Source organism: Pezoporus wallicus, unplaced genomic scaffold (assembly GCF_028554395.1).
Source record: "Pezoporus wallicus isolate ANWC-B61680 ecotype Strahan unplaced genomic scaffold, APGP_CSIRO_Pwel_v1 contig_8166, whole genome shotgun sequence".
NCBI lineage: Eukaryota > Metazoa > Chordata > Aves > Psittaciformes > Psittacidae > Pezoporus > Pezoporus wallicus.
The window spans coordinates 3294528-3319823 of record NW_026638114.1 but is presented as its reverse complement, the minus strand read 5'-3'; the positions used below and the strand labels follow the sequence as shown (position 1 = coordinate 3319823).

At 54.3% G+C, this 25296-nt stretch overlaps 2 protein-coding genes across 3 annotated transcripts in view; one reads left to right on the top strand and one right to left on the bottom strand.

Annotated features, from left to right (window-relative positions):
* Positions 1-2225, top strand: part of FAT2 (FAT atypical cadherin 2) — a 57302-nt gene extending 55077 nt beyond the window's left edge. For both annotated transcript variants that reach the window (XM_057409587.1, XM_057409586.1), the window contains exon 24: positions 639-2225. In XM_057409587.1, coding sequence (XP_057265570.1) covers positions 639-1171 — 533 coding nt within the window. In that variant the 3' untranslated portion in view covers positions 1172-2225. The remainder of the gene's footprint in view (positions 1-638) is intronic.
* A 1865-nt stretch (positions 2226-4090) lies between these two features.
* On the bottom strand, positions 4091-24412 carry LOC130599240 (proton-coupled amino acid transporter 1-like). The gene is made up of 11 exons (XM_057409564.1): positions 24316-24412; positions 21326-21473; positions 20572-20662; positions 19498-19586; positions 19186-19281; positions 18402-18486; positions 16515-16733; positions 16177-16275; positions 14575-14741; positions 8737-8906; positions 4091-6198 (listed from the first exon to the last, which is right to left on the bottom strand). The coding sequence occupies exons 2-11, from the start codon at positions 21466-21468 to the stop codon at positions 5930-5932; spliced, it is 1428 nt and encodes a 475-aa protein (XP_057265547.1). The 5' UTR covers positions 21469-21473; positions 24316-24412; the 3' UTR covers positions 4091-5929.
* Between the last annotated feature and the right edge of the window lie 884 nt (positions 24413-25296).

Genomic DNA, 25296 nt, shown 5'->3' with positions numbered 1-25296 from the left:
CTCCTCCCTCCTGGCTCACCAGTACATCCCAGTTTTCAGCTTTAATCTCCTCAATCTCCCATGCAATAAGCAGGGAAAACATTAGTGCATAGCCTGGATTCCCACACATCCTGGGTCAAAAGACCCCATGAATGAGAATTATTAAGTTAAGAAGAAAAAAATAAGATGCTAAAAGTCAGTGTGAGTTTTTGCGGAGGCATTTTCATCAGTTTCTAGGCAGAGGGATCACACCCTCAAGGAAACACCTTGCGTGGCTCTAGACAGCAAGGTTACTGCTTTCTCGCAGGAATTCATCACCAATGTACACTGTTAGAAGAGGGGGCACAAGAGTAACTATAGGGAGAGATCCAATGGATCACTTCCTCTGCCCCATCCCTTCATCATGCAAGCTTCTTGCATGCGAATGGCATGATAAGTGTGTCTTTTGGGCGTTAGAGTAGTGAGTGGCTGAAGGTGGGAACACTGCTTCAGCACAGCAGCCCCCTTGATTCCCAAAGCAGCAATCACAGCTCCCCTGTCCCCACATCTCTCTTCCCTGGTTGCCACATCTGCATGCTCAGTCTACAGAAGTAGTGGGAGGGCAGGAGAGGGAAAACAACGGCTTGAACTGCAACTAACACAACTCTCTTTTATTCCAGTCTACCCAGCAGAAACAACGTACTGGCCCCCCCAGTACCTGTCATCAGACGTGCAGGAGTACTCCCACTACGAGATCATTCAAGCCCCCCCAGCATCCTCCTCCCACCCTCCTCTTCCCCCACCTCCTCCTCCACCAGCAGACACGGAACCGGTCGCTCTTTATGGAGGCTTCCCCTTCCCGCTGGACCAGAGCAACAAGCGGGCTCCCATCCCACCCCGCTACAGCAACCAGAACCTGGAGGACTTCCTGCCGCTCGGGCCCGTGGACATGGGAGCCTCCCAGTGCCAGAACGAATACACGGCCATCAGCTATTACCCAGCACAACTGGTGCAGGGCGAGGGTGTCCCATACCAGCCCGACCCCGGGTACAAGCGGGTGAGCATGCGCCTGAGCGTGGCTCAGCCCTCATATGCAGACTGCGAGGTGGGCCACCAGCCCAGCATCCGAGCACAGCCCCTTCCACCCCCCAACTACGAGGGCTCTGACATGGTGGAGAGCGACTACGGGAGCTGTGAGGAGGTGATGTTTTAACAGGGGGCTCATGCTCGGGATGAGAAGCGCATCTCCGTGCGGAACAGTGGGCAGGGGGCTGGTCCATGCTGCTCAAGGGGGTTTAATGTGTGTGTCCCCCCCCAACTCTGCAGCATCTCCCCGTGCACGGCTGGGGCGTAATTTGGCTGGATCTTTCCCCACACTGTGCTCCTGCTGCAAATGGAGGGGAAATGCTCCAGCCACTGCCCGGACACAGAGGATGCTCCTGGGATGCCAGTGACTAACCTGCCTCCTTGCCAAGGGGACTTCCTCGGATACCATGCAGGACCACCCTCCTCCCACCCCAGGCTCCCTGGCCGCAGGGATGATGAGGAGGAGGAGGGCAAGCACTGCAGGTATGGCAGCAGTCATGGTGGAGAAGGTGCAAAAGGACTAGTGATGCACCGCCTGGGAATGCCCCACACGGGATAGCACAACTACCCTGCTCTGGCTCCGAGGGCTTGCATCAAGCCAACAGTTTGCCCAGTGGAACGGATCAGCTGGTGCAAACTCTCTTCCATGTCTGCTCCCTGCTGCAGGGAGAGAGATGAGGGAATGCAGCTGGTCCCGTCAGCATATCCCTCACTTGGCCAATAGATGTCCAAGAAAAAAAGAAAAAGATAAAAAAAAAAGTCCATTTCTGTATTAAAAACAAGCAAGAAGCTTCATCACACCAGGGACCACCCACAGACTCAGCGCAGTGCAGCAGCAAAGCACGACCCTGCGCAGGCAGGCTGTGCTCATGGGTATAAGGGAGACCCTGCCTTGAGGATGCAAGCATAGACATGTCCCATGGCTGTCATGGTCCCATGCTGAACACAGCAGAACATGGTCCTGCTGCCCAGCTGGGGCTCCCTGGTGTATCCCAGAAGGACTGACCAGCACCACGTGGCTGAGACAGGGCACCGAGGCTGCTGAGCGTGGGTTTGCCCGTATGTCCTTGTGCTTGGAAATGCATCGTTGCTTCGTGAGAGGTTTCCTTTGGTCGGTTGTTTGATGTAACTTTTTTGGTCATTGATTTTTGGAAAGTATTAAAAGAGTTTGGATTTTTTTACTACTGATCTCATTCGATAACTTGGGGATTTCCTTGTAAATAGGACACCCCTGCCCAGCTCCAGCCAAGGGCTGTCCGGGGAATAACAGCTGCTTTTGGACACCAGCAGCCCCTTCAAAGTACCAAGACAGCAGGACAGGGCTCGCTGTCAACTGGAGACCATTATCCATCTGTTTCCAAGATTAGTGCCAAGCAACCCCATCAGTGACTGGTGAGGGGGGATTGTCCCAGCCCTGGGGACCCCTCAGGGCCAGCCCCATGCCAGGGCAGAAGGGCAGGCAGCTACTAGGTGTATCCTACAGACAGTACTATTAGGAACACCTCAGAGCACTAACACACACAGAGCAGGAGGGGAGATTGCACAATTATCATGCTCATGAGGACCACAGCATCATCTGGGAGCCCCAAACCACTATTTGGGTACACACAGAGGTCTGCACACAGACCTCTTCCCAGCCAAAAGGGAAACCATGCTCTTGCCCCATGGCAGCCAAGCACTTACAGCCAACAGGGTGAGACAGCCTCCATAGTAAATTCATTCAGCCCCAGTTCTCCTGTCCTTCATTAGTTGCTCCTAGGAGCAAAAACATGCAAAACCTCTTTGCTCATTCTTTTCAGACCAGAATAAAACAGAAACCATTCCTCCTTGCATTCCTGCTGAAGCAGCACTAGGACTCACCCCACTCCCCTAAAAACCCCAAGGATACCACAACATCCTACCTGCTGGCTTGAAGGGGGCTCATCACACAGAAAGGGCGAGAAGAGAATGGCAGAACAGCCCCTCTCCTGCCTGAAATACTGCTGCAGAACAAGCATCACCTGCAGTGGCCAAACCTCCCACCCCCAGCTCTGTAACCCCACCACAGCTGGGGTTAATCCCACATTAGAGCCAGGGCAAGGAGCAATTGGCTGCACTTGTGCAGGTCCCCAGCTCAGCTTCGCTCTGCAGGATGGGCTTGTGAGCTTGTGGCTGTATTTTCATGCAACTTCTTGACTTGGAAGTGCCCCTCCCAGGCCCACATTCCCCATTACCCTGCATGCTTTAAGGAGACTTTTCTGCTACAGCTTCAAGACATTGCCCTTTTTAGCACTGATTTCCCAAACAGCCCCACTAAGGACACACCACAGCGGCATGACTTATTCAGCAGCATGAGGATAAACCACGCTTATCTAGAATCACAGAACCATTAGGGTTGTAAAGGACCTTAAGATCTTCCAGCCCCTGACGCTGGATGCTATCATAGCATGCTCCGCTCCTGGCCCAGGCTCTGCCAAGTAGTTTTGCACCTGGAAGAGAAGCACCCATCTCACACCCCAGCACATTTCCACATAAAAAATAAATCATATTTATTGATTAAAGTAAGATACATGATTCAGGTGCAGCACCAGCTCTTCCACTGGGCAGCTACACACACTGTACGCTGACAATATCCATAGGCACGAGACATGTACATTGGTCATTTCTATATCTACAAGTTCCATGGTTACAGAGCAGCCTACGATACGCAAGTGTCAAGTTTTCATGTCCACTGAGTCCTCCTGGCTCAGCAGAGCCCTTCACACCATGTGCCCCACCAGCACATCTGGCCCCATCTCCAAACAGCCCGTGAACACCCCCATAAAGTGAAGGATTGCAAAACCCATTTAATGCTGCAGTGATATCCCAGTGTCCTTGGCAATGAGGCCTTCACCGCTGAGTGCAAAGTGAGGTTGGATGCCAGCAAACCCACTGATGCCCAGTGGCAGGCTGAGAACATGCCCTTGGGCCACAGCCATCCCCCAAGATGTGTCCAGCCTTCTTGTAGGGTCCCAACAGAGCAGGGGGCAAGCATCAAATGTCCCCTGCTTTGCCAAGGGTGCCAAACCCAACCCCAAAGGCCACACCGGGGTCAGGATGCAGTGATGGATGTGAATATTGCACTTCTGTCCGTGGCGTGCCTGGAGCCCCCTCCCAGACCTGAGTGTTTGCTCCAGAGGAAGGGTTTGACTTAAAGCTTTGCTCTGCTCATAACCAAGCAATGCCAGAGCATGCTGAAACCTTCACCAATGCAGACTTTGAGGGGACAAAGTGAGCCCTGAGAGATGCAGTTGAGCAGGTGAGGGGCTGGAAAAGGAGCAGCAGCATGGCACAGACCTACCCTGGCACAGGGCACCCAAAGCATGACCAGCAAAGGGGACAGTGCAAGACATTGAAACACCACACATCGTGGAGGCAGGCTGCAGGGATGCTGCTCAGCACAGCCTTCTCCTCCCAGAACTGGGCCAGACACCAAAAATAACCCCGAGCCTCACTCATCCTCCACCAAAGATGGGAACGCAGCCTGGCAGTGCTATATTCACACCCCCAGGAAGACATCACTGTGGCAGGATGAAGGGATAAAGGCTTTCCAAAGGAAGCCACCACGCTGCCGGTGTTTGAAGATGCTGCGTTGGAAGGGAGGAGTTTGGCCAAGACACAGGGTTACAGAGGGGTGGCTCAGCCAAGACCTTTTTGCACTCCTAGAAGACATCCCATGGAGGATGCATTTGCTCTCTTGTCTTAGAAACAAAGAAATCCAGCAGAAAGGCAATGAAACTCCCTAGGGAGGAAGCTGGGCCCACCGAGGAAGGAAAGCAGCAGCATAATGGGGACCACCCCCCAAGCATGCACCAGCCACAATGCAAGAAGCAACAGGAGCACAGGGAGAAGCACTGGAGAGCTGCATCCTACTGGAAGACAGGAGCTGGGGCAGAGGCAGAGGATGTAAAGGGAGTAACAGTAAAACTAATAAGGGTTTTGAGTGTGATTTGACATTCAGTATCAGCCTGCAGCCACAGCTGATGTGTGCACTGTGAACAAGGCGATGTGTTTTAGTGGTGTGCAGGCAGTAAGTGGTGACCCCTGAGGACACCCCATCCCACATAGGGAAAGGACTCCCAGCTGAAGGCAACCAGCTTGGACCTTCCTTGTGGCAAAGCCCATTTGCTCCCCACATGCCTTGGCTCTCTAATGCTTCCAAAAGCCTTGCACTTGTGCGTTACGTGAGGAAAAAGAAGTGTTTCTACTGAAAGCATGGGACAGATTCAGCAAACCCTCCCATGCCACAGATGTGCCCAGTGCCCAGCTCCAGGCCCTGAGGCAGCTGGAAACAGAGCAGGAGCCAATGCCCACGTCTGGGGATCCCAGCACAGGAGAGCTGGGGTTCCCGGGATGCTCCACGCCTCGGGCTCTGCCCACACTCCCAAGGTGAGGAGGCAGCTCCACGCTCTCCAACCTGAGCTGAGGTTTCTCTGTTGCTGTAAAAATAAAGTGCTCAGGGAAAGAAACAAAACAACAATAAACAAACTGGCACAAAACAGAGCAGTCCCCGCTCCCACCCTGCCTGAAGGGATGGGGGATATACAGAAAGGGTGGGATTTCAGAATAAAATATATAATCAAAAATCCACATCCCCGGGATCGCTCCCCTCCGAAAGCGACTATTTACAGGGGATGAGGGGGCTGTTTTGCTCTATCACCTGCCCCAGGGAAGGCACTGCTGCAGCCCAGATCCCAACTCCACCGCCAGAGCCCAGCACGGGACCCTCCTGCTGCGGGGGTGCAGTCCTGTCCTCTCACAGACCAACCCCACCGCGAGGAGAGGAGAGGAGAGACCGTTGCCAGGAGACCAGCATCTCCCGGAGCCCCTGCACCCCCAGAGTGGTACCCGGGCAGGCAGGGGACCGTCACTGCACCATGGCACTGGTGGCGTTCACCACGGCGGCCGCGGGCGCTGCCAGCTCCACCAGCGCCTCATACGTCCCCACCACGAAGCCCACGAAGCCGAAGAGGCTGATGAGGATGTCCTTGACAATGACAACGGGGTGCATGCCTTCGGAGTAGTAGGTGGCAATCTCCAGCAGCGGGGGGAAGATGAGAGCCAGGGCGCTGCTGCTGACGGAGCCCACCAGGGAGATGACGATGTCCAGGCGTGGGATGAGGATGGCCAGGACGCCTGTAGAAGGAGCAGACATCCCGTTAGCACTGATGACTCCAAGATGGCCAAGACCCTCCTTCTCTGATCGAAAGTAAGCAAAATCCCCACTACAGGGATCTGCTTGAATCCTCCCTCTGCCCTTCTCCCTGACACAAGAGCTTTGAAGATGGGGTTGCATATATTTTCTCCTCCTCAACAAGCAGTTAAGCCATTGCATTGAGTTAATGAAGCACAGCATGCAGACCAAACCCTTCCTGTCACCCTGGGCACCAGTGAGCTCCAGGGCTGAGCAGGATGGGTGCCCCAGCAAACATACTGCTGGTAGAAGAGCAGCCACAGCATCCCCGGCCCCCTGTTAAAGCCAGGACTCCTGCCCCCCACACCTGGGGAGCTGTAAAGCCTCAAAAACCCCATAAAAGCAGGAGAAGGGAAGAAAAAGCCCTCTCCCCCCACCCCGAATACATCGGTGTGGTTTGCATGTGTTTAGAGCTGCTCCAGCAGCAGAGCGCTCATGGCACAGCCCCGGGGAGAACATTTGTTAGGTAAAATCTGCAGCCAAGGAAAATCCCCCGGGAGACTTCTGAGAGCTCAGCACGCAGCGGGGCAAACTCTGCTCCTTCTGCTCCGGCTCGGGGCCAGGGGAGGACAGAGGGATGGTGCTCTCTCCTTCCAACCAGCCCACAATGCCCCTTAGCAAGCTCCTCATCCGAGGCATCCTCAGCACTCGAGAGCATCACTGTTGCTTTTGAGTCAAACAAAGCCTGAGGAAAAGACAACCAGAACTTTGCAGAGCATCCTCTGCAAGCAAAGCAGACTTCGGTATTTTATCAAATATCAGTTTACTGCTTTGAAAGCTCTGCTTGGAAACAGGAGACACCTAGAAACATGGCAGCTACTGCCTCGGTGGAGAAGGGACATCTCAGGGTTCCTTACTGGAGGGGTTTGGTTTCACCCTGGCAATCAGCTGTTGGAGCCTCCCCGAGCCAAAGATCACCCACAGCACCACAGGAGATGGAAAGCTTGGGAGGCTGACAGCAGACATAGACACAAACAGGAGATGCTCCCGCACACCACCACATTCCAGCCCTGCTGTCATGTGGATAAGCCTAGAGACAAACCTCCCCTCCACCTTGGGGGACAGCAGCAAAGGCCCCCACTAAGCTGACCTAGAGGAAGTTTATTGCGTTCTGCCCTGCACAGGGCCAAAGGAGGGCTCTGCCAGGTCTCTGCTGCAAGCAGCATCCCTGCTCCAGCAGCCTGCAGGGAGAGCAGAGCAGCAGACACCAGCAGCATCCTCAGCCCACCCCACACGGCTCTTTGGACTGGAAGCAAACAAAACTATTAACCCCCCTCTAAATGAGGCATTGCTGAAGCACCAGCTGCAGCCCGCAGCCTCCAGGGCAACGGTCGTGCTTTCCACAGGTATTAATTCAAAGGGGTTTTAAGAGTGCTGGTTTTGAAGTCTAACCTTAAAAGACACCAAATTGCATCCTCTCTTTGGAAGCCAAAGCCACGAGGCAGGCTTGTTCTGCGGCCACACATTCAGCTGATGAATACTCATGCAACCCCCCTAATTGCTTTTATCCTCAGCAACAGCCACAGCCATCTCTTACAGAGAAGGGTAAGGAGAGGAGGTACTAAGGAACCTGCATCCCTCCATCAACACCGAGACAGGAGGGTACAGCCACTGCCGGTGCCTGAAGCCATTCCACTGCTCCAAGCCTTCACTTCCCCGGCCACATAAAACTCCATCACCTTCCAAGAGGGGCTCCAAGCCCCATGACAGCACTGGGGTGGTCAGAGCACATGGCCCAGCACAGCAGGATTTCATCCCTGCACTGTGCCTCCAGCTGCAGGCACTGGGACAGAAGATGCTTCAGGAACTCAGCACAGAGGGGATGGTGCTTTACCCACCTCTGTCAACACAGAACTTCTGGCCCATCATTAGTGAATGCCCAGAAACAAGCCGCACGCTCCAGTGCTCTTTAGTTAGCATCACACTCCTCTCAAACCCAAACCAAAGCCAGCTAAGATGCAGGGGAAGTCCCTGATGCTCAACTCTGGTGCACCAGCAGCATCAAGCCATTGAGAAAAGCTCTTTTTCAGCAGATGACACCAGGGAGCTCAGTCAAGCATCTCAGCTGTGCTGACAACAGCAAGGATTTAGCCTTCAGGAATCAAAGCCAGCTAAAATCAAATACTTCTGCACCTGATTTGCTCCATGCCTTTTCCAAAGGTCCACCAGGCTCAAGCCCAGCAGCTTGCTCCACCAGAGCCTCACCGCAGGCACCAAATGATGTGGAAAGCTTACTCCTCCACTGAGAAGACTGGTCCCACATAGAGCGGGCAGAGGACCACTGCTGCAACTACTTGGAGGCTACTTTGGCCCACTGGCTTGCATCAGCAAGGTCCAGGAGACTCCCTGCAGTGAGGGCTTTAGCAGCAGGGCCAGAAGCAGCAAGGCAAGGGGTGAAAGCTCTTGGCACCACCAACCCACAGCAGGAAGGAGGTCCCACATCCTCCTAAGGGAACTCAGACAAGCTGCTTTGTACTCACAGGTCACGCCAACCAGGGCTACCCTAAGGAGCAGGTTGACCAGCCAGCCCCAGCGCTCCGACACCCGGGCGACGAGGGGAGGAATGATGATCTCGGCAGGCACATAGAACTGCACAGCATAGGTGATGAAAATCCCAAAGGAGAAGAGCAGCTTGACAGCTTGGTACAGCCTGCAAATGAGAAGGAGGAGACCCAGTGAGACACACTCTGCTCCAGCCCCCGTGGCATCAACAGCAGAAAGCAGAAGGTGAATGCTCATCCAACAAGGACTTTTGTGTGACAATGGTTTACCCCTCCTGAACAGTCTCCTGGAAAATCAAGGGTGATTCATTCAAGTCCATAGACCCCTTTTTGGGCAAGAGATTTCAAGGAGACAGCACAACCTCCAAGCCACAGCAACACATGCCCCTATACCTAATCAGAGGCTTTTAGTCTTGGTGTAAGGAATCATCGGGCCAGGAGCTGGGCCTGCAGCCTCTCAAGGGCTGCTTCCCCTTGGGAAAACTCATGGACACAGATATTGGGAGTTCTTTGAAAAATAAAACAAATAAACAACCAACCAACCCTGAGAAACCACTGTCCTGCTCCTGACTCTTTCCAAGGCACAGGGAAAGATGAGGTGTCCTTGGCCAAGGGACCAGGAGCCGAACTTGATCCTCAACAAGTTAAGGCACCAACCTACATTTCTAGATGCTCATGTTGCCACACTGCCCTTGGCTGCACAAAGACCTCCAGGCACCTTGCTCCCTGGGTAGCTGTGCACCATCCTCTCCACTCAAGCAGGCTGCACTCTGCAAGGTCTGCAGTGGCACAGGGTGGCCTTCTTCATGATTGCTCCCCACAGACAACACCTAAATACCCACTAGCATTGGTACTGGCAAGAGCCTGCAGTCCTGATTTTTGGCCAGTGACCCAGAATGAAGTTGCAGCTATGCCCAGAGGTTCCTCACCCTGACTTCCATCCAGCCTCTGTGCTGAAAGAAGAAAAAAGCTTCCTTTTCTCCTATTTGTAACCAGCTGGATTCTGGTTATAACCGGAATTCTGTTATAACAGGAGATGAAGAATATCTTCAAAGAGGCTTAGCTGTAGCCATGAATATTTCACAGATTTTGATTACTGCTTGGCTTCTGAGGAGGCGGAAGAGGACAGAACCACTGGGATAAGTCTGGGCTTACAGAGCAAATGGGATACAAACGTCACCACCACCACCTGCAACTGAACCTCCTCCATAAAACAGAAAGAGCAGCTATTTTGGGCATGCTGCATGATACATGTCTGGGGGGAAGAGAGCTGGAAGAGCAGTTTGGGCTGAGCAGAAGGAAGGCAGAGTGCAGACAAGCTGCAAACAGCACCTCAGGCTCACCCTGAGTCTGATTTCACCATGTCCCACAGACTACAGCGATGCAGCAGTGGACAAGCGTAGCTGCAGGACAAAGCCAGTCGCAGGTGGCCAAAAAGCCACCTCCCAGCCCAGCCTCCTCCTCAGCTCCTCAGCAGCTGAAAAAGCCTCTCCAAAAGAGGAGTGATATCCAGTTACCTCATATATGGTCCTACCCATTCCCCAGCGCAAGACATGCTGACCAAGCAGGAAACACGGGTCCTGCCCATACCACTTGGGTAAATAGGAAGTGGATCCAAGCTGAGGAACGTATCTGGCTCCCTTTAACTTCTTTGGGCCCAAGCCAGTGCCCCTCTGTATGTTGGTTCTCAGCATCCAGCTGCTGCAACAGCAGCCTCAAAACAGAAGTATTCACATGCAAGACAACTCTGAACATTAGTGGCAGAGTCTGGTGCAGTCAAACATTTCCCACAATCACAGGGGATGGAGGTAGGGATCACCTAAGTGAATGGGACCATATCAGATGTATTCATCAGCCCAGCATCAGCCTGAAGTCATTTTATCATCTATAAAAGAGCAGGGTAATCAGAGAGAGGTCCTGTTACCTGGGAAGAAGAATCATATCCGCCTTCAAGATGAATGAGAGAAGCTACAGCCTAATCAGCCTCACCTTGATCTCCAGAAAAGTATGGGCTAAGTGCTTCTAACATCCATTTCCAGGCACATATTGTACAGGGTGAACGGCCACTGGGGATTTGCCAAGGGGCAATCATGGATCTACCTTCATCAGTGAACCTGGATGAGCTCTCAGCAACCCAGAGCATGCTGTCAGCAAGCGCCCAACAAGGCTGAATTGGAGGGAATGACTGACACACCTTGGAGCAGGACCTAAACACAGGCAAAGTTCAAAAGCAAACACAAAATCCCACACATAGGGGCAGGGGCCCAGCTTCCCATCTGGCCAGAACAGGACCTGGAGGTCCTGATGGGCAGCAAACTGATAATGAGCCAGCAGCAGGACCTCGCTGTGATTAAGGTCAATCACATACCAGGCTATGGTAGCAAAAGCATAGCCAGCAGGTTAAGGATTACTCTCATTAGGAGCTTGTGAAGCCACATCTTGAATATCATGTCCAGTCTTGAGATTCCTAACACAGCAAGTTGAATGGAGGCTACTAAGATAGCTGTGGCTGGAGCACACGATAGTCAAGGAGGTGATGCAAGACCTGGGCTCATTCAGCATGAAGAATATCATGGGGGATGTTACTGCTGTCTTCAGCTACCTGTAAGGAAGGCATGGAGAAGACAGAGACAGGCTCCTTTCAAAGCTGCCCAGCAGAAGAACCAGCGGCAACAGGACAGAGCCGCATCCCAAAAGGGTAGTTAAGTACCAGATCAAGGGCCTGATATTCAATATTTAGCTTGGCCCTGCTTTGAGCAGGAGGGTGGACTCAATATCTCTGGTGGACAGTGCCCTCCCTAAGCTAAATTTGCCCTGTGGTTCCATAAGCAAATTAAAGACAAAGCTACCTTGAGAGTCCAGAGTGCGCCCAGACAGCCACAGGTGACCATGCACAGTAGCCTTGAGCCACATCTACCCCACACCTGCATATCTTCAAGCTGTATTTTCAGCAAAGTGGTGCTGTAAAACCATAAAGTGTTCCAGGGCAATCTACAATTAAGAGGTGTTAGTAAAAAAGTTACAGAGGAAGGCTGGCTACTGAACCTACCCATCAGGAACCATGACAAGCTCAAAGGGCATTTTAAATACCAAGAGGAGAAAGAGCTCAAGCCCTAGCTTAAGCTCCATGCAAGGCCCTGGAGAGGCACTGCTCTGCCAACAACAGCAACTACTTGCCTAACCCAGATGGCCACACCAAGCCATTCCAACAAGCTGCAAGAAATGGCATACGTTCCTTGGACCACAAGCTCTGTCATTACCTACCTTCAACTGGTTATATGCAACCAAACATCTTCCCCCTCACTAGAGCATTTCTTCACCCTTCAGCAGATGCGGTGAAGCAACGCTTCTGAGGATGCGAGGAGGGATTTCTGCATAGCAGTGCAGTGCTGTGGAGGCTGTGGTTAGGGCTGGGTACTGGGAACCAACATGCTCCTTATTTGAGGAAGCTGCGGTTATGGAGAAATGAGGCTGGAAAAGCCCTTCATAACCCTGTCACCCAACGATTCCTGACACGCTCATCAAATCTGCTCTGGAGACCTCCAGGCAATGGCTACAGCCAAGGAAGGATGCAGCACCTGTGCCATGGTTCTCATTTTGTTTCCAACACTGCAGCAAACCCAGGACTTCTCACCAACAGCCCTTACAACCACCTTCTGCAGCCCAACACCATTACTGCTGGGAAAGAAACCCACAGGCAAAGCAGGATGGGCAAAACACTCATTTCAAGAGCAAAGTCTTCACCCATCACCTACAGGTGGGTTTTGTTTTGCTTTCCAGAAAAGTCCTTTGACAGAAGGCACGGATGCTCCTAGAAACACGCATCTGAACTAGGAGCCTCCTGCAGCCCGGCAAGTCACAGAAATCCCATTACCCTCTTTCTAAGGGAACATCATCCTTTAGAGCAAACAAAGCTCAGATTTCTCACACAAGTCCCCACGCAGCATTACAGGTCAGCGGATGTCGTTAGTCTGTGGCACGACCTGATGCCCTGCAGAGCCCAAGGCCTGGGTCTGACCTGCCTTCCACCTTCAGGAGAAGCAGCAGCCCTTCCTCCCCTTCACACTTCCCTTCAGCTTGCTGAGAGGACGGGATTCACCCCTACTGTGCTGGAATGGTGGGACCCAGATCTCCCTACAACACAGGCAAGTTTTCCCACCAGCCCCACACCTCCTCACTGACAGGAGGGACCTGGCAGAGCACCAGCCTCTACAGGGGACAATGCAAGGCTCTTGGCAAGAGCAGGACCTTCAGCCACACCAACACGCAGCACTTCAGTCACTACACAGACCCAGCACGAATGACAGCCTGTGCACTCAAACTGAAAGAAGCCCTCCTAGCAATAATTAAAGCAAAACCAGGCTCTATTTCTTCAAATGCTTGCTTTCTCCAGAGCTCCAGCTGCACTGTTCTACAAGGTCAGCACATGGAAGCCCAGCAGTGACTCACAATGACAGTCCTGCCCAAATCTATTTCAGCAATGGGGAAGAGGCAGCGAGTCACAGTGCAGATGCTAACAGCAGAGAGGATGAGCTGGGGAGGGGGGCAGGCACCCCCAGATCCAAGTCTCACTCTGCTTTCTTGCAGGATTTCAAGGCAGCAGAGACATCAAAGAGAAACTGTTGAACTCAGATGCTCCCGGGCAAACCCAGAGAAACCCTGTTGCTGCAGGATGGCTTTCCAAGAAACCTCCTGGCATCAAAGCCAACCCGCAGCCCCAGCTCCACACCACGTGCAGGAGGTGCTGCCATGCAAGTGGAACCTCTGCAGAGCTTCTCTCCTTGCCTGTCAGCACCACATCCTGCCCCACAGACACCCCAAAGCAGTGTGTTGTAAGAAGCAACAGAGATGGGTTTTTCAGGATTTCCTCATATAACCCCAGGAGGAGCAAGCTGGAAAAGGCATTTATTCTCAATACTTGCATGCTCCACACTTCTTGTCCCAAAGGCAAGAAAACCTGCTCGCATTTCTCCTCTGGGATGAATATGGAGCTGTGACACTGAACAACCACTCAGCCCCAGGGACAGACCAGCACAAAGCCCAGCCTGTTGCTGCAAGAGCCACCAGCCCCAGCAAGAGAGGAGAGAACCCCTCCAGGTTATAGCAGGTACAGGGTCAGGCCATGTGTATTTCCAGCATCTCAAGAGGCCTCGCTAGACCCCAGAAGATCACAGACAGGTCTGGGTAGCTGCAGAGCTCGGCATCCACAGGAAGGAAGGGGCATCCTCACGGCACCAGTGCTCACAGGCAAAGTGTTGGCTCCAGATGAGCCGCATCCAGTCACAAAGTGGAGCCCAGGAGTGGGAGTTTGAGCCCCAGGGCTGCAAACAGAGATCCCAGCCCACAGGTGGAGATGTCACATCTCGCCCCCTCTGGGAGCCCCCAGCTTTGGGGTAGTTTTCCAAGTTCTCCATTTGAAGAAGAGAAGTGGGGTTTGCACAAATCAACCACCTTTTACTATGGCTGCACAGGGGCTGTGTTCAACATCTCCCAGCCAGAACACTGCTTATCCCCCAAAAAGATGCCACAAGGCTCCAATAAAAAGGCAGGAGCTGCATCTACCCAGAAGGGGACCGCCAGGGAAGCAGCCTGAGCTGCAGGGCCAAGACCAAGCTCAGATGCCACAGCAATGAGCCTCTCCTCACCCTATACATCAGGACAACCCTTCTCAAGCTGCTTTGGACAGTTTGAATACAGCACGGTTGATCCTTTCCAAAGCTCATTCAGATCATTTCTCCTAAGGAACGATGTCCCCTGCTGCTCCCTCACCTCCCTTTCTCCTTACCCCTGGCCCCTGCACTCCCCATGAGGACTCACCAGCAGTTGGGCAGGTTGAGTGTTATGCTGGCCTGAATGTCCGCCCCGAAGCGCAGGTACCCCAGGACGCTCAGGCTGATGTACAGGATGGTGACAATGGTCATCCCCACATAGAGGATGACTGGGAACTGCCGCGGGTTCTTCATCTTGTTTTCCAGAGGCAGCACCTGGGAGAGGAGAAGGAGGAGGAGGATGACAACAGAGCAGCAGGCTGCCCCTGTTCCTCTATAGCCCTGGAAAGCAGGAGGGGCAGCCCCATGGCCAAGCACAGCTCCCCATGCCAGGGGATGGGATGGTCACACATGGAACCCAGCTGAAAAAGACCATGTACTGGAGATCTGATTTCTGTGCTCCCATTGGAGACCTTCACACTTGGCATGGCAAATCTTCAGTGGGATCACTCATGCCCTTGCCTTAAGGAAGGAGCCTGCTCCTTCCCTTCGACAGGAGCTGTGCCCATTAGTACCTGGCATCTTGGGGCAACACCATCCACCCCATACCTTGGCTGCATTCCACTCTGCACTCCAAAACAGCCCAGCCATACCCACAAGGCCAGGCCCATCATTACATTATCTTACTTTACCGGTAGACCTGGAAAGACCAAGATACTTTCTCCTCTTCTATCAAGTTTGGATACATTTCAACCAAACAGGACAATAAAAAAGGAAGGACAGAAGCAAGTCCCTCACCTCTCTACTACTGACACTTGCTTTCAAATATAAGACTTCAGCAAACATTTTTATAGCTGTCCTTGGGTGGCAGGACTTCAAGGACAGACACAGCAGCAGAGCTGGTGAGGAGGCAGGACCAGAAAAGCTTTTATTTGCTTCTCCTCCTCCAAATCACACTAGGAAGAGAGCATTTGTGCCTCACCGCCAGCAAGGGCCCTGTGCCCCAGGCACAGCATTCAGTAAACACTCCCCCTGTAATGAATTGGGCCTTCTCCAGCCCTGCATTTACAATCAGCTTAGTTTAAGAGATGAAACCATTTTTCCCCCTTTGAAGGGAGCTCCTGGAAACAGCCCACAACAGCTCCAGGAGCCATTAAGCTCCCCACCCACCCAGCCAGCTTTTTTCCACAGACACAGCAGTCTATTTACAGCATCTTGTATGTATTATGCAAATCCAGCCCCACAGCAGGCTGGGGCCACACGGCTGCTGAAGGATGATCTTGAAGCCTCCACAGCAGGGTGGGAAGGAACTGATCACACTTCTCTGTGTCACGCTTTTTGGTCTCCCACTTAGGGAGCTTTAGGATCCAGCCTGGTAACAAGGTTCGGGATGATCCCTCCTCTGCAGGTCAGCCAGCAGAGCCCAAGGCAGCTGCCAGTGCGATTCCCAGCAGAGCCCTATCTACTGCCAGATACAGCCACCTTCAAAGCAGTAACCAACCTCCTGAGGTTTGGAGTGTATGCTCCTCCAGCAACAGGGTTTGACCCAGGAGATAGCCTGGAGGCTAAAGCTAACAGCATCATCCAGATTTTGGGTTACTGTCAGAGAAGTTCATCTGCAAATACAGCTGCAACACAGGGGCTGTGGCAAGCCCAAGCATGGGCTGAGCCTCTTGTGCAGGCAGCCCCATTGCCACACGCCAAGACTTACCACCCCGATGCCTTCGAAAGCAAAGATCGCAGTGCCAAAAAACAGAGGGTAAGTCTTCCAGGCTGCTGCTAGAGGCAGGCCACTGGGATCAGGAATGTCCTGGAAAAGAGCCCATGAAGAGTTCAGATACAGGGAGCATGGGGAGGACCTGGCTTGCTCCCATCACTCCCCAATACAGCCCCATGCCACAGGGAAAACCCTGTGGAGCAGAGGGTAACCACTTTGCCCATGGGAACGAGCATCATCCCACAGTGTGCAAACACCCTCTTGTTGCGTTCCCTTCACCTGCCAAAACACAGGACAGCACAGAAATGACAGAGGGAGCCAAACACACTTACCCTGACAATGTACTGGTAGATCACGACGAGGCTGCCAAGCATGGCCACGTTGGCCAGCATGGAGAAGATGGACAGGACCTTGAGATTCTGGATGAACGTGAGCAGCACCACGAAAGGCAGGAGGGACAGCATGTACAGGCGGGAGTCCATGGTGGGGGTCATGGCCACTGTCCTGTTCAAGCTGCAGTCATTGGTGGTCCCATTTGCTGTAGATATGACCTAGGAAAGCACAGGAAAGCCTGATGAAACCCACTGTGCAGGTGTGAAAGGATTTTGGCAGTGAACCCAGTGGGTCAGAATGCTACCCCATCAGCTCACTTTCAAGCACAGCTAGTTGATTAAAACCAGAGCAACGCAGGCTGAAGTAGTTCTGAAGCAAATGCCTGTTACCTCACTAGGATCAGAGGTGGGATTAGCCACGGCATCGCAGCTGAGACAGCAAAACCTGCCCGAGCCCAGGCTCAGTGAGCACGTGAACCTGGCAGCCGAGTGCACCAAGGGCAGAGGTTGGTTTGTGCTGCCCACAAGGCCAGTTGAGAAGAGAGGAAGGAGACATTAAGTGCTATTTCCTCAAAGGTCCTTTTCCTCTTGCTTCACCACGTTGCACAATCCCCTTCAGTCACTCAGCTCCCTGTTCCCACTCAAAGATATCTGGAAGCTACTGCTGGCCCCCAACTTTGCTTTCTTCATAGGAAATCATCCTTTCCTTGGGTCTGTCATTCCATAGGCACTCCATGCTATGTGCTCACGTCTAGAAAGAGTTCTGCCCCAGGAACCAGGTGGCTGAGCCATCCCTCCCAAGGCCATGGGCACACTGTGGATCACCAATACAACCACAACCAAGCTGGTTTGGGTACAAGGTGCTGGCTGACCACTGCAGCAAAGGGCTACCTGCAAACTAATTTAAGCTGCTCTGGACTATGTCCTGCCCCAGATGAGAGGCTAAAGAGCTCCTGCACGTATCAGCATTCTCCATGGGAGAGGGCAGCACAGAGCCCCAGCCTGCCCTGCCTCTCCACGGCTTGCTCCAAAGCCATTTTCCAAACCAAAGGTCTGCCCAGCACAGCAGCAATGATCTCACCTGAGGTACCCCCGCACCATAGCTCCCACCTCACACACCAGTCCCACCACAAACAGAAACAAGCAACACTCCCCACCCAAAAAATTCCAAACCCGAAGCCAAGGGGTTTCCCAGCCATGGGAGCAGCAGTGTGGCAGCAACCAGACCCCTGCTGCAGCACAGCAGGAGCACAAAGGGATAGAACGCTGAGCAGCACTTGCGAGGCACTGAGATGCTGGAGGCTGGGAACAGGGATTCCTCATTCCCAGTTTCTTACAGCACAGAAGCCAAGCGGTTCAGAGTTTCTGTTTATTTCCTCTGGCAGAAGGAAACTCTTTCCCTACAGACATAATTAAGTTCCAGAGCCATGGGATGAGGAAAGAAACTGGAAGGCAAACAGGTGCAGGAAAGGGAGAAGAAGGGTTGACAGCAGGTCCTGGTATCCATACGTCACCCACCTACACAGAGTACCAATACAGCAATTAACTGAGGTGGGCAGGACATCACAGGTAGTGTCCCTTGTGTCACCTCTCTCTTGCCTTCCCTCATTAGGAACAGCCCCTGCTTCCCCTCGGGACATGGATATTTCCAGTGCCTCTGCACACAGAACAAAGCCATGGGGCTTCCCAGAAAAACCTGCCCTGTTTGAACAGGAAAACCTCTGATCCTTCAAAACACCCAGGCAATATCTTCCTGAGCAGCATGAGCTATGGAAACCAGACCTTTGGTGGAGAACAGAGCTGTGACACAGGAGCTAAGAATAACCCAAACACCTCCACACACCCTCCCGCCTTCCCCTTGCTCCCAAAGGAAGGAGTAAACCTAACCTGCTTCAGATTGTCAGCCAGAAAGACAAAGTACACGCAGCAGAAGCCCAGCTGAGTGATGATCAGGAAAAGTCCCACCAAGCGCCTAGAAGAGAAAAAAAGACCATTTGTTAACCAGGCCATGCAGAAATGAGCACACTTGGGCTGCTTGGGGCTGACATGAACACTGCAGCAAAGCTGCTCTCTCCAGAGGTTCAGGTGTGCAGGTAAGGGCATCAGCTCCCCTCTCTTTGATGATCTGGACTGATCACCATCTAACCTCACGGACCTCAGGCTCTCTGGTCTCCCCCTCCTATCCCCTCCAAAGAGTCAGGACCAGCCTCAGGAGAAAAGTCTCCACCTTAGTTTTAGCATCTCCAGTCTGCTGCTGAATTGTCATAGCTGGAGACAATGGCCCTCAAACACAGGAAGAGCTGAATGTTTCCAGCATCTAATGTGCCTGTATGACGTGATGTGGGAAACCACAGGGCTGGTGGCACCCCCAGCAGCAGCTATTGGCCACCCTCAGTGCCAGCAATGCAATACATGTTATTTACTCCTTTGTTATGCAGCAGAGACTTACTTCTCCCCCTCCTTTAGTATAAGCCACATCTGGCTGGGGAGAGGACCGGGTCAAAGACCTCAGTGATACCCCTTGAGGGACACAGAGCAGCCAGGGAAGGTGTGACATATAATGTTATGTGGCTCTTGTGCTCATCTGCTCACACAGCTCAGAGACCAGCGGCTCTTCTGTCCAAGCTGCACTTAAAGACAAGTCCCATGCCTGGAGCAGGGGAACAGGTACCTTCCCCAGATGGCATGTGTCCGCAGCCAGGCACTAGGAGTCGATTCCAGCCCGTACATCATGGCACCTCCATAGTCCACAAACTGCTTCTGGAACCTGCCCCAAGGAAGAGAGATCTCACATCAGCCCTGTCTGCTGGTTCCCAGGGCAAATGATGACACGAATGGGTAAACAGCTCCTGTGAAAAGCCCAGCAGCAATTCCCAACTGAGGTTTCAACGCAGGGAGCTTGCTGCTGGGAGGCTCCACAGGACTTCTTGGGAAGGAAAGAACTGTGGGAGCAGTGATGCAGAGGAGGGGAGCTGCTCCTTACCTGTAGCAGAAGTGATGGGCGCACTTCACCAGGATGCCCATACAATGCACAGCCACGACTCCCATCACCAGCAGGCTCAGAGGACCCAGCTGCAGGGAAAAGAGGGGCAAGGCTGCACTCTGATGGCCAAAGGCAGAGCTGCACAACACGTTTGACTTCCAGACAAAACTCCACAGGCTCGGGAAGCCAAAACATCACTGGAAGCTGAACCATTGCTCAGGTGCTGCTCCCAGGAACCAGCCTCCCAGGACCCGACAGAGAGCCACCAGCTTGGCAGGAATGATGCAAAAGCAGCAAGTTGGGGCAGTCTGGGTGCAGCAAAGCGCTTCCAGGGTTGTTTTTCAAACTGTCTTGCACATCCTATTATACAGGTGACAGAGGTCACGGTCCAGCCAGAGGAAGGAAGTTTTCCCTTTCAATTACTTGATTTTTCAATCTGAGCAATGGGAATGCTGCACTGCTGGGCAAGGAAACCCGGAGCAGAGCAGTGAGGTGCCCTCCGCCTCTCACATGGGGGGCAGTTGCTGGGGCATAACACAGACACGGTGGAACAGCACCAGGATGGAAGCCGGAGGGAGATGTGACAGCAGCCAGGGGCTGCTGTTTGACTTCCAAGTGCAACCTCAGCCCTCAAGCAGCAAAGCCACATCAGATCCACTGATCTCAACACAGCTCTGAGGCTGGACCAGCACACGTGAAACCCCACAGAGGGAAGCACAGTGCCATCTCCCATCACCAGCCTTAACCAGTGCGCAATGGGACTCCTCACTTGCACGCTGTGCTTGTAGAACCCTTAGGAGGTGCACAGCATGCTCAGCACACATTGACTGAGACAAACCAAGGCTGAGGCTGTGCTGAACCTGCCATGACCAGGGTGAGGAGCTGCCACCCGAGCAGTCTCTGCAGCAAACAAGGCAAACCACAGAGCCCAGGGTGCAAAAGCTCACAAGAAACCAAGCACCAAGAGGCATCTCAGTGGGGAGTCAAGCCCTAACACCAGCCATGCAAGCAGCCCAGCGCCCTGAGATCACTGCCCCACGAGCACCCACACAGCAGAGCTGAGAGCTGCCTTACCAGGATGCCGGCGTTCTTCACTGCCAGAGGCAGCCCCAGCAGCCCCGTGCCAACATTCCCCTTCAGGAGATGGATCAGGGTCTGGTACCACCTGAGGGAGAGAAGATGCAGAGATGACCATTGGCAGATGCCCACACCCAGACCCTGCACAGTCTCAGCCCCCAGTTCATCGCGCTCAGGGTCCAGCAGCTCTGAGCTGCTGCAGGAAACACACACAGAGATCCAGATCCTGTCCCCTGCACTCAGTGGGACTGAGGAAGGACTGGAGACAAAGACTCAAACAGATTTTGGGTGGGCATTTCCAAAACCAGCTCCAAGGCAAAACCCAACCATGAGCTTAGCACAAGTCTCTGAGTTGAAGGGGTCAGAGACAGCATCCTCTGCCCACCTGGGTGAATAAGGCAGAAGAAAGCCCCCAGGGCATGGCTGCAACATGCCCACTTATCCTCTGAAGCTGGACATGACGTTTGCTCAACACAGCTCCCCACTGAACCAACATGGAGTGGGGGAATATTGGGAAAAGCACTGAACTCTGCCCGATGCTGCCAAGCCCAGCTTTACTGGAGAGCAGAGTGACACTGGGGCAGCTGCTCCTTTGGTGCCAGCACTCCATGGAGTCAGGACCACAACTCTGCCCTCGCTATCCCCAGGAGGACTCCCCATAAAGCCATCACCCTCCAGCAAAGCCAACAAGGAGCCGCCATCACCTCCTCCACCCTCTCCGTGTGCTGGGCAGGAGGGAAGCATCACTCACGTGGTCCCATTGGTCTCCCCGAAGCGCTGGTAGGACTCAGGATGAGCAAACCCATTGATGCCGCCGGGGGGGCTCCCCTCCGGTGTCACATCCGTGGAGCTGTAGTCGTTGTAGTCCTCGCTGCGGAGGCGCCGGGTGGACATGGTCCCTGTGGAGGGGGCAGCATTAGGGGTGCCCAGCTCAACACCCCCCTTTGCAGGCTCCTTGGGGTCAGCCATGGTGCAGAGAGCAGCTCGTGCTGCCGGGGCAAGGTCTCCTCCAGGGCTTTTATGGAGCAGCACGCTCCCGCCCAGGCAATCACGGAGCTGGCATGTCCTAAGGTCAAGGGTGCATGGCGCATTCCCACCGGCTCTTCCTGCAGGCCTGTGCCCCTGTTTTGGGCACACCCAGCAAAGACAGGCTCAGGATCCTGCAGGAAGGGCCTGGATGCAATCTGCTTCACGTCAGGTAAAGGTGCCGGTGTCCCCCTGCTCTAAGGGTGGTGAGTGTGACAACACAGCCACAGGCAGGGGGGACATGCTGGCAGCCCTGGGACTTGGGACTGGAGCTGTCAAGAGGATGGACAGGGGAGAGCCAGGGAAGGGAAAGTTTCTCAACTTTTCTTTTTAATTAGAGACCTTTTATTAAAAAGAATAAAAAATACTGATTGAGCTCCATCAGGCAGGAGCGCAGCCCGTGTGCAAACCACCCACTCCCAAGGTTTCACAACCACAGAGGTGTATCATGGACTTCCCGGGATGAGGCACCTGCATAACTGTCATGGTTTAAGCTCTTGCTCCAGGCAACACCCCAGCAGAATCCTGCAAGCCGGGAGCACCCACACCAGCTCCACCAAGGACACTCCAAGGAAGCCTCCTGCCTTCAGCTGGTTTAATTCCCACACGTGGCCTGAAGAGCTCCTGCTGCTTCTGCACAGCCTCCCATCAAGAGCCTCTGCTTCCTCCACCCCCCAGCAGCACTCAGCACCCTGAATGCCAACTAGGAAGGAGCACCAGAGGCAGGGAAATCATCTATCAGGCTCCTGCCCCATGGCCTGGTGACTCAGTCCCTGCCCCAGGGCTCCCCTGGGGTGTCATGCCCAAGGCATCACCCCCTGCCCCAGCAGTCCCAGTCCCCCTGTGCTGATGGGGGAGCCAGGCTGGGGCCAAGCAGAAGCAGCAGGGAAATATTACCACAAACGGGCTCGTTTCCTGCCAGAGGCTCCTCCAGCACCCGCCAGGTCACGCGAGCACCCACAGGACGCTGCTTTATTTCCTGCAGCACCAGGCAGCACGGAGCAGGCAGCAGGGCTGCTCCATCCTGCGCAGCACCAGGCTCCCCACAGCGCTGAGCCTGCTCGCGGCTGAGGGCAGCGCAGGCAGCACTCCCGCCTGCCTCCTCCCTCGCAGCCAGGACGTGCAGTCATGTCCTGAACCGGCTCTGCCGCGGGCAGGGTGAGACAGGCACTGGGAAGAGCGGCGGTGTCAGTTTATACAAGGAAAGCGTTAGATGCTCTTTGTCATCGGTGACGAGCCAGAGGAGCAGGGGAGAGACCTGGGAGGCTTTGCCAAGCATTAAGGAATGGTAGTGGGCAAGGGCAGCAGGCAGAGGGGTGCCAGGGTTGGGTCAGGCACGGATACACCTCCCTGGAGATGGTCTGTGCATTATCTGAAGTACTCAACAGCGATGCTCTCAGACAAAACCCAGTCACATCAATCTGCCTGATTGCTCCTCGTGGTTTGTTTTTCTTTTCCCACAAGCTTTTTGCTTTGAAGAGCCAGGGAAACGCACTCACCGTGACTTGCCTTGTGTCTGGATTAAAGGTTGCATAGCAGCAGGGTGAGAGCACTCAGCTCCCCCGCAGTCAAGCTGCAAAACTTGTCTCGTCCACACAACAAACGCTTCAAACTGAAGCAAAACCCCACAACATTTTCTCATCATTACAAAGAGCAAAGACAGGAGCAGCCACATTCGGTTTCCACTTTAAACCCAACTCCTTGGCCACTTCCATGTGCATTTTCACTACCTATGAACATGAGCTGTTTCATTACGGTGACTGAACCACTCAGGAAGGCTGGGGCAGGGAAGTGACAGCAACTTGTCCTTCACAGCGACAACCCCACGCCACAAGTCAAAAGCAAGATGCAACTTGCTGCTGACCCCGACAGCTCTGCCCAGCTGAGCAGGGGCTGCGACACAAAATCCTCCAGAAATGAGCTGCAGGACAGAACTCCCTGCTGCTCCCCATCACACGTGCTGAACCCGCAGAGCGCTGCTTGTAACCCATCTCGCTGTGACACAAGGGAGCCTGCTTGGCACAAACCTCCTGGTCTCAAAGCTCCAGCCCTGCACCCTCTTAAAGCAGCATGTCCGCACCCTGCAGAGCACAGGGCTCCCTGCACCTCACCCTGTCCACAGTGCCACACAGCACCTCACACCCATGCAGGATCTAGGCAGACCCACACACTCGTGTCAGCTCTGGGCACCCTGAGGCACCCCTGGAAGCTGCCAGCAGCCCCTACATGCGCACAGGCTCTGAGCATACACACACACAGTCACATACATAGACTACCAGCACCCATGCAGGCTGCAGCGCACTTCTACACACCTGAGCACCCACACCTGATGCCAGCACCCCAGCGACCCCCGCACACCCATGCAAGGTGCCAGCACCCCGCAGGCTCCAAGCCCCCCCCTACACACCCTGCCGTGTATAAGGCCTGCCAGCGACCCCCTGAGTGCTATCAGCGCGCCCAACCCCCCCAGCTCGCTGCTGCACCCCGGAGCACCCCCTCGGGCTGCGCGCACCCCCGGGACCCGCGCACACGTGCGGGACGCCGGATCCCCCCCCCGCATCCCTGCGCACGCCGCGGGCTGCCGGCCCCCCTCCGCGCATCCCTGAGCACCCGCATGCTGACAGCGCCCTCCCGCGGACCGGCCCCATCGGTACCGGCCCCATCGGTACCGGCCCCATCGGTACCGGCCCCATGGTCCCGGTCCCGGTCCCGTACCTCGCCTCCGCCCCTCGCCGCGGGGCCCCCGCCGGGCAGCTCCCTCGTCACGTGACAGCCGGATCAGCTGACCGCAGAGCCCGCTCCTGCGCACGGAGAGCGGTGAAGGCGAGGGGGGGAGCGAGGGGGCACTGCGGCGCCTCCTGGTGGGCGCTGCGGGGATTGCAGGGGCGCAGCTGCTAACGGGGGAGCGCTGAATCAGTGGGCACGAAGAGCATCCCCCAGCTTCCAACCCAAACTATTCCGTGAACCTACGATTCTGTGGCATGGCAGAGTGCCGCTCACTGCAGGTTTTCCATATGCAACTGCACAGGGTGCTAAATAACCTCACCTAGGCTCCCTTTCCCCCCAAAAAGGCTGGATTGGATGATCTTTCGAGGTCCAGTCCAGGTGCTGTTCTTTCATTCTGATTCTAAACCCCACAGAGCAAGGCAGGCTGGGGAGAGGGTCACTGAGGCAAGCAACACCCCAGAGAGACCCAGGGGGACAGGGACTGAGTCCTTGTGTCCAAAAGCAGCGCCTGCAGATCCCATGTGTCCCTCACACAGGAGCCAGCCTCAGGGCTGCTCACACTCAGTTCTTCTGGCCTCAGCACCCTCTACTGCTGCCCCCACCCCGGGCCCAACACTGCTTTTGCTTCCCCCACATGCTCAAAACCACATCCCTGCTATTTCAAGGCAAACAAATGTCACCCTCAGGACACCCCCAGCACCAAAAGGCACCAGCGCCGCTTCCTGATAAAAAGATTTATTAAGAACCTACCCAAAAGGAAGATGCAGCCCTGACACAGGCACTGCACGACAGTAGGGAGCGGGGTGAGAGGGTTAGTGCTTCTCCAGGCAAAATAACCCCATTGGACCCAGCAGCAGGATGAAGCAAAGCGAGTTGAGGGCACAGAAAGGTGATGGGAGAACATCTGTGTGGCAGAGGACCTCACGCCGGGGCAGCCCGGCAGTAGTTAAGGCATATAAAGTGCTTGGA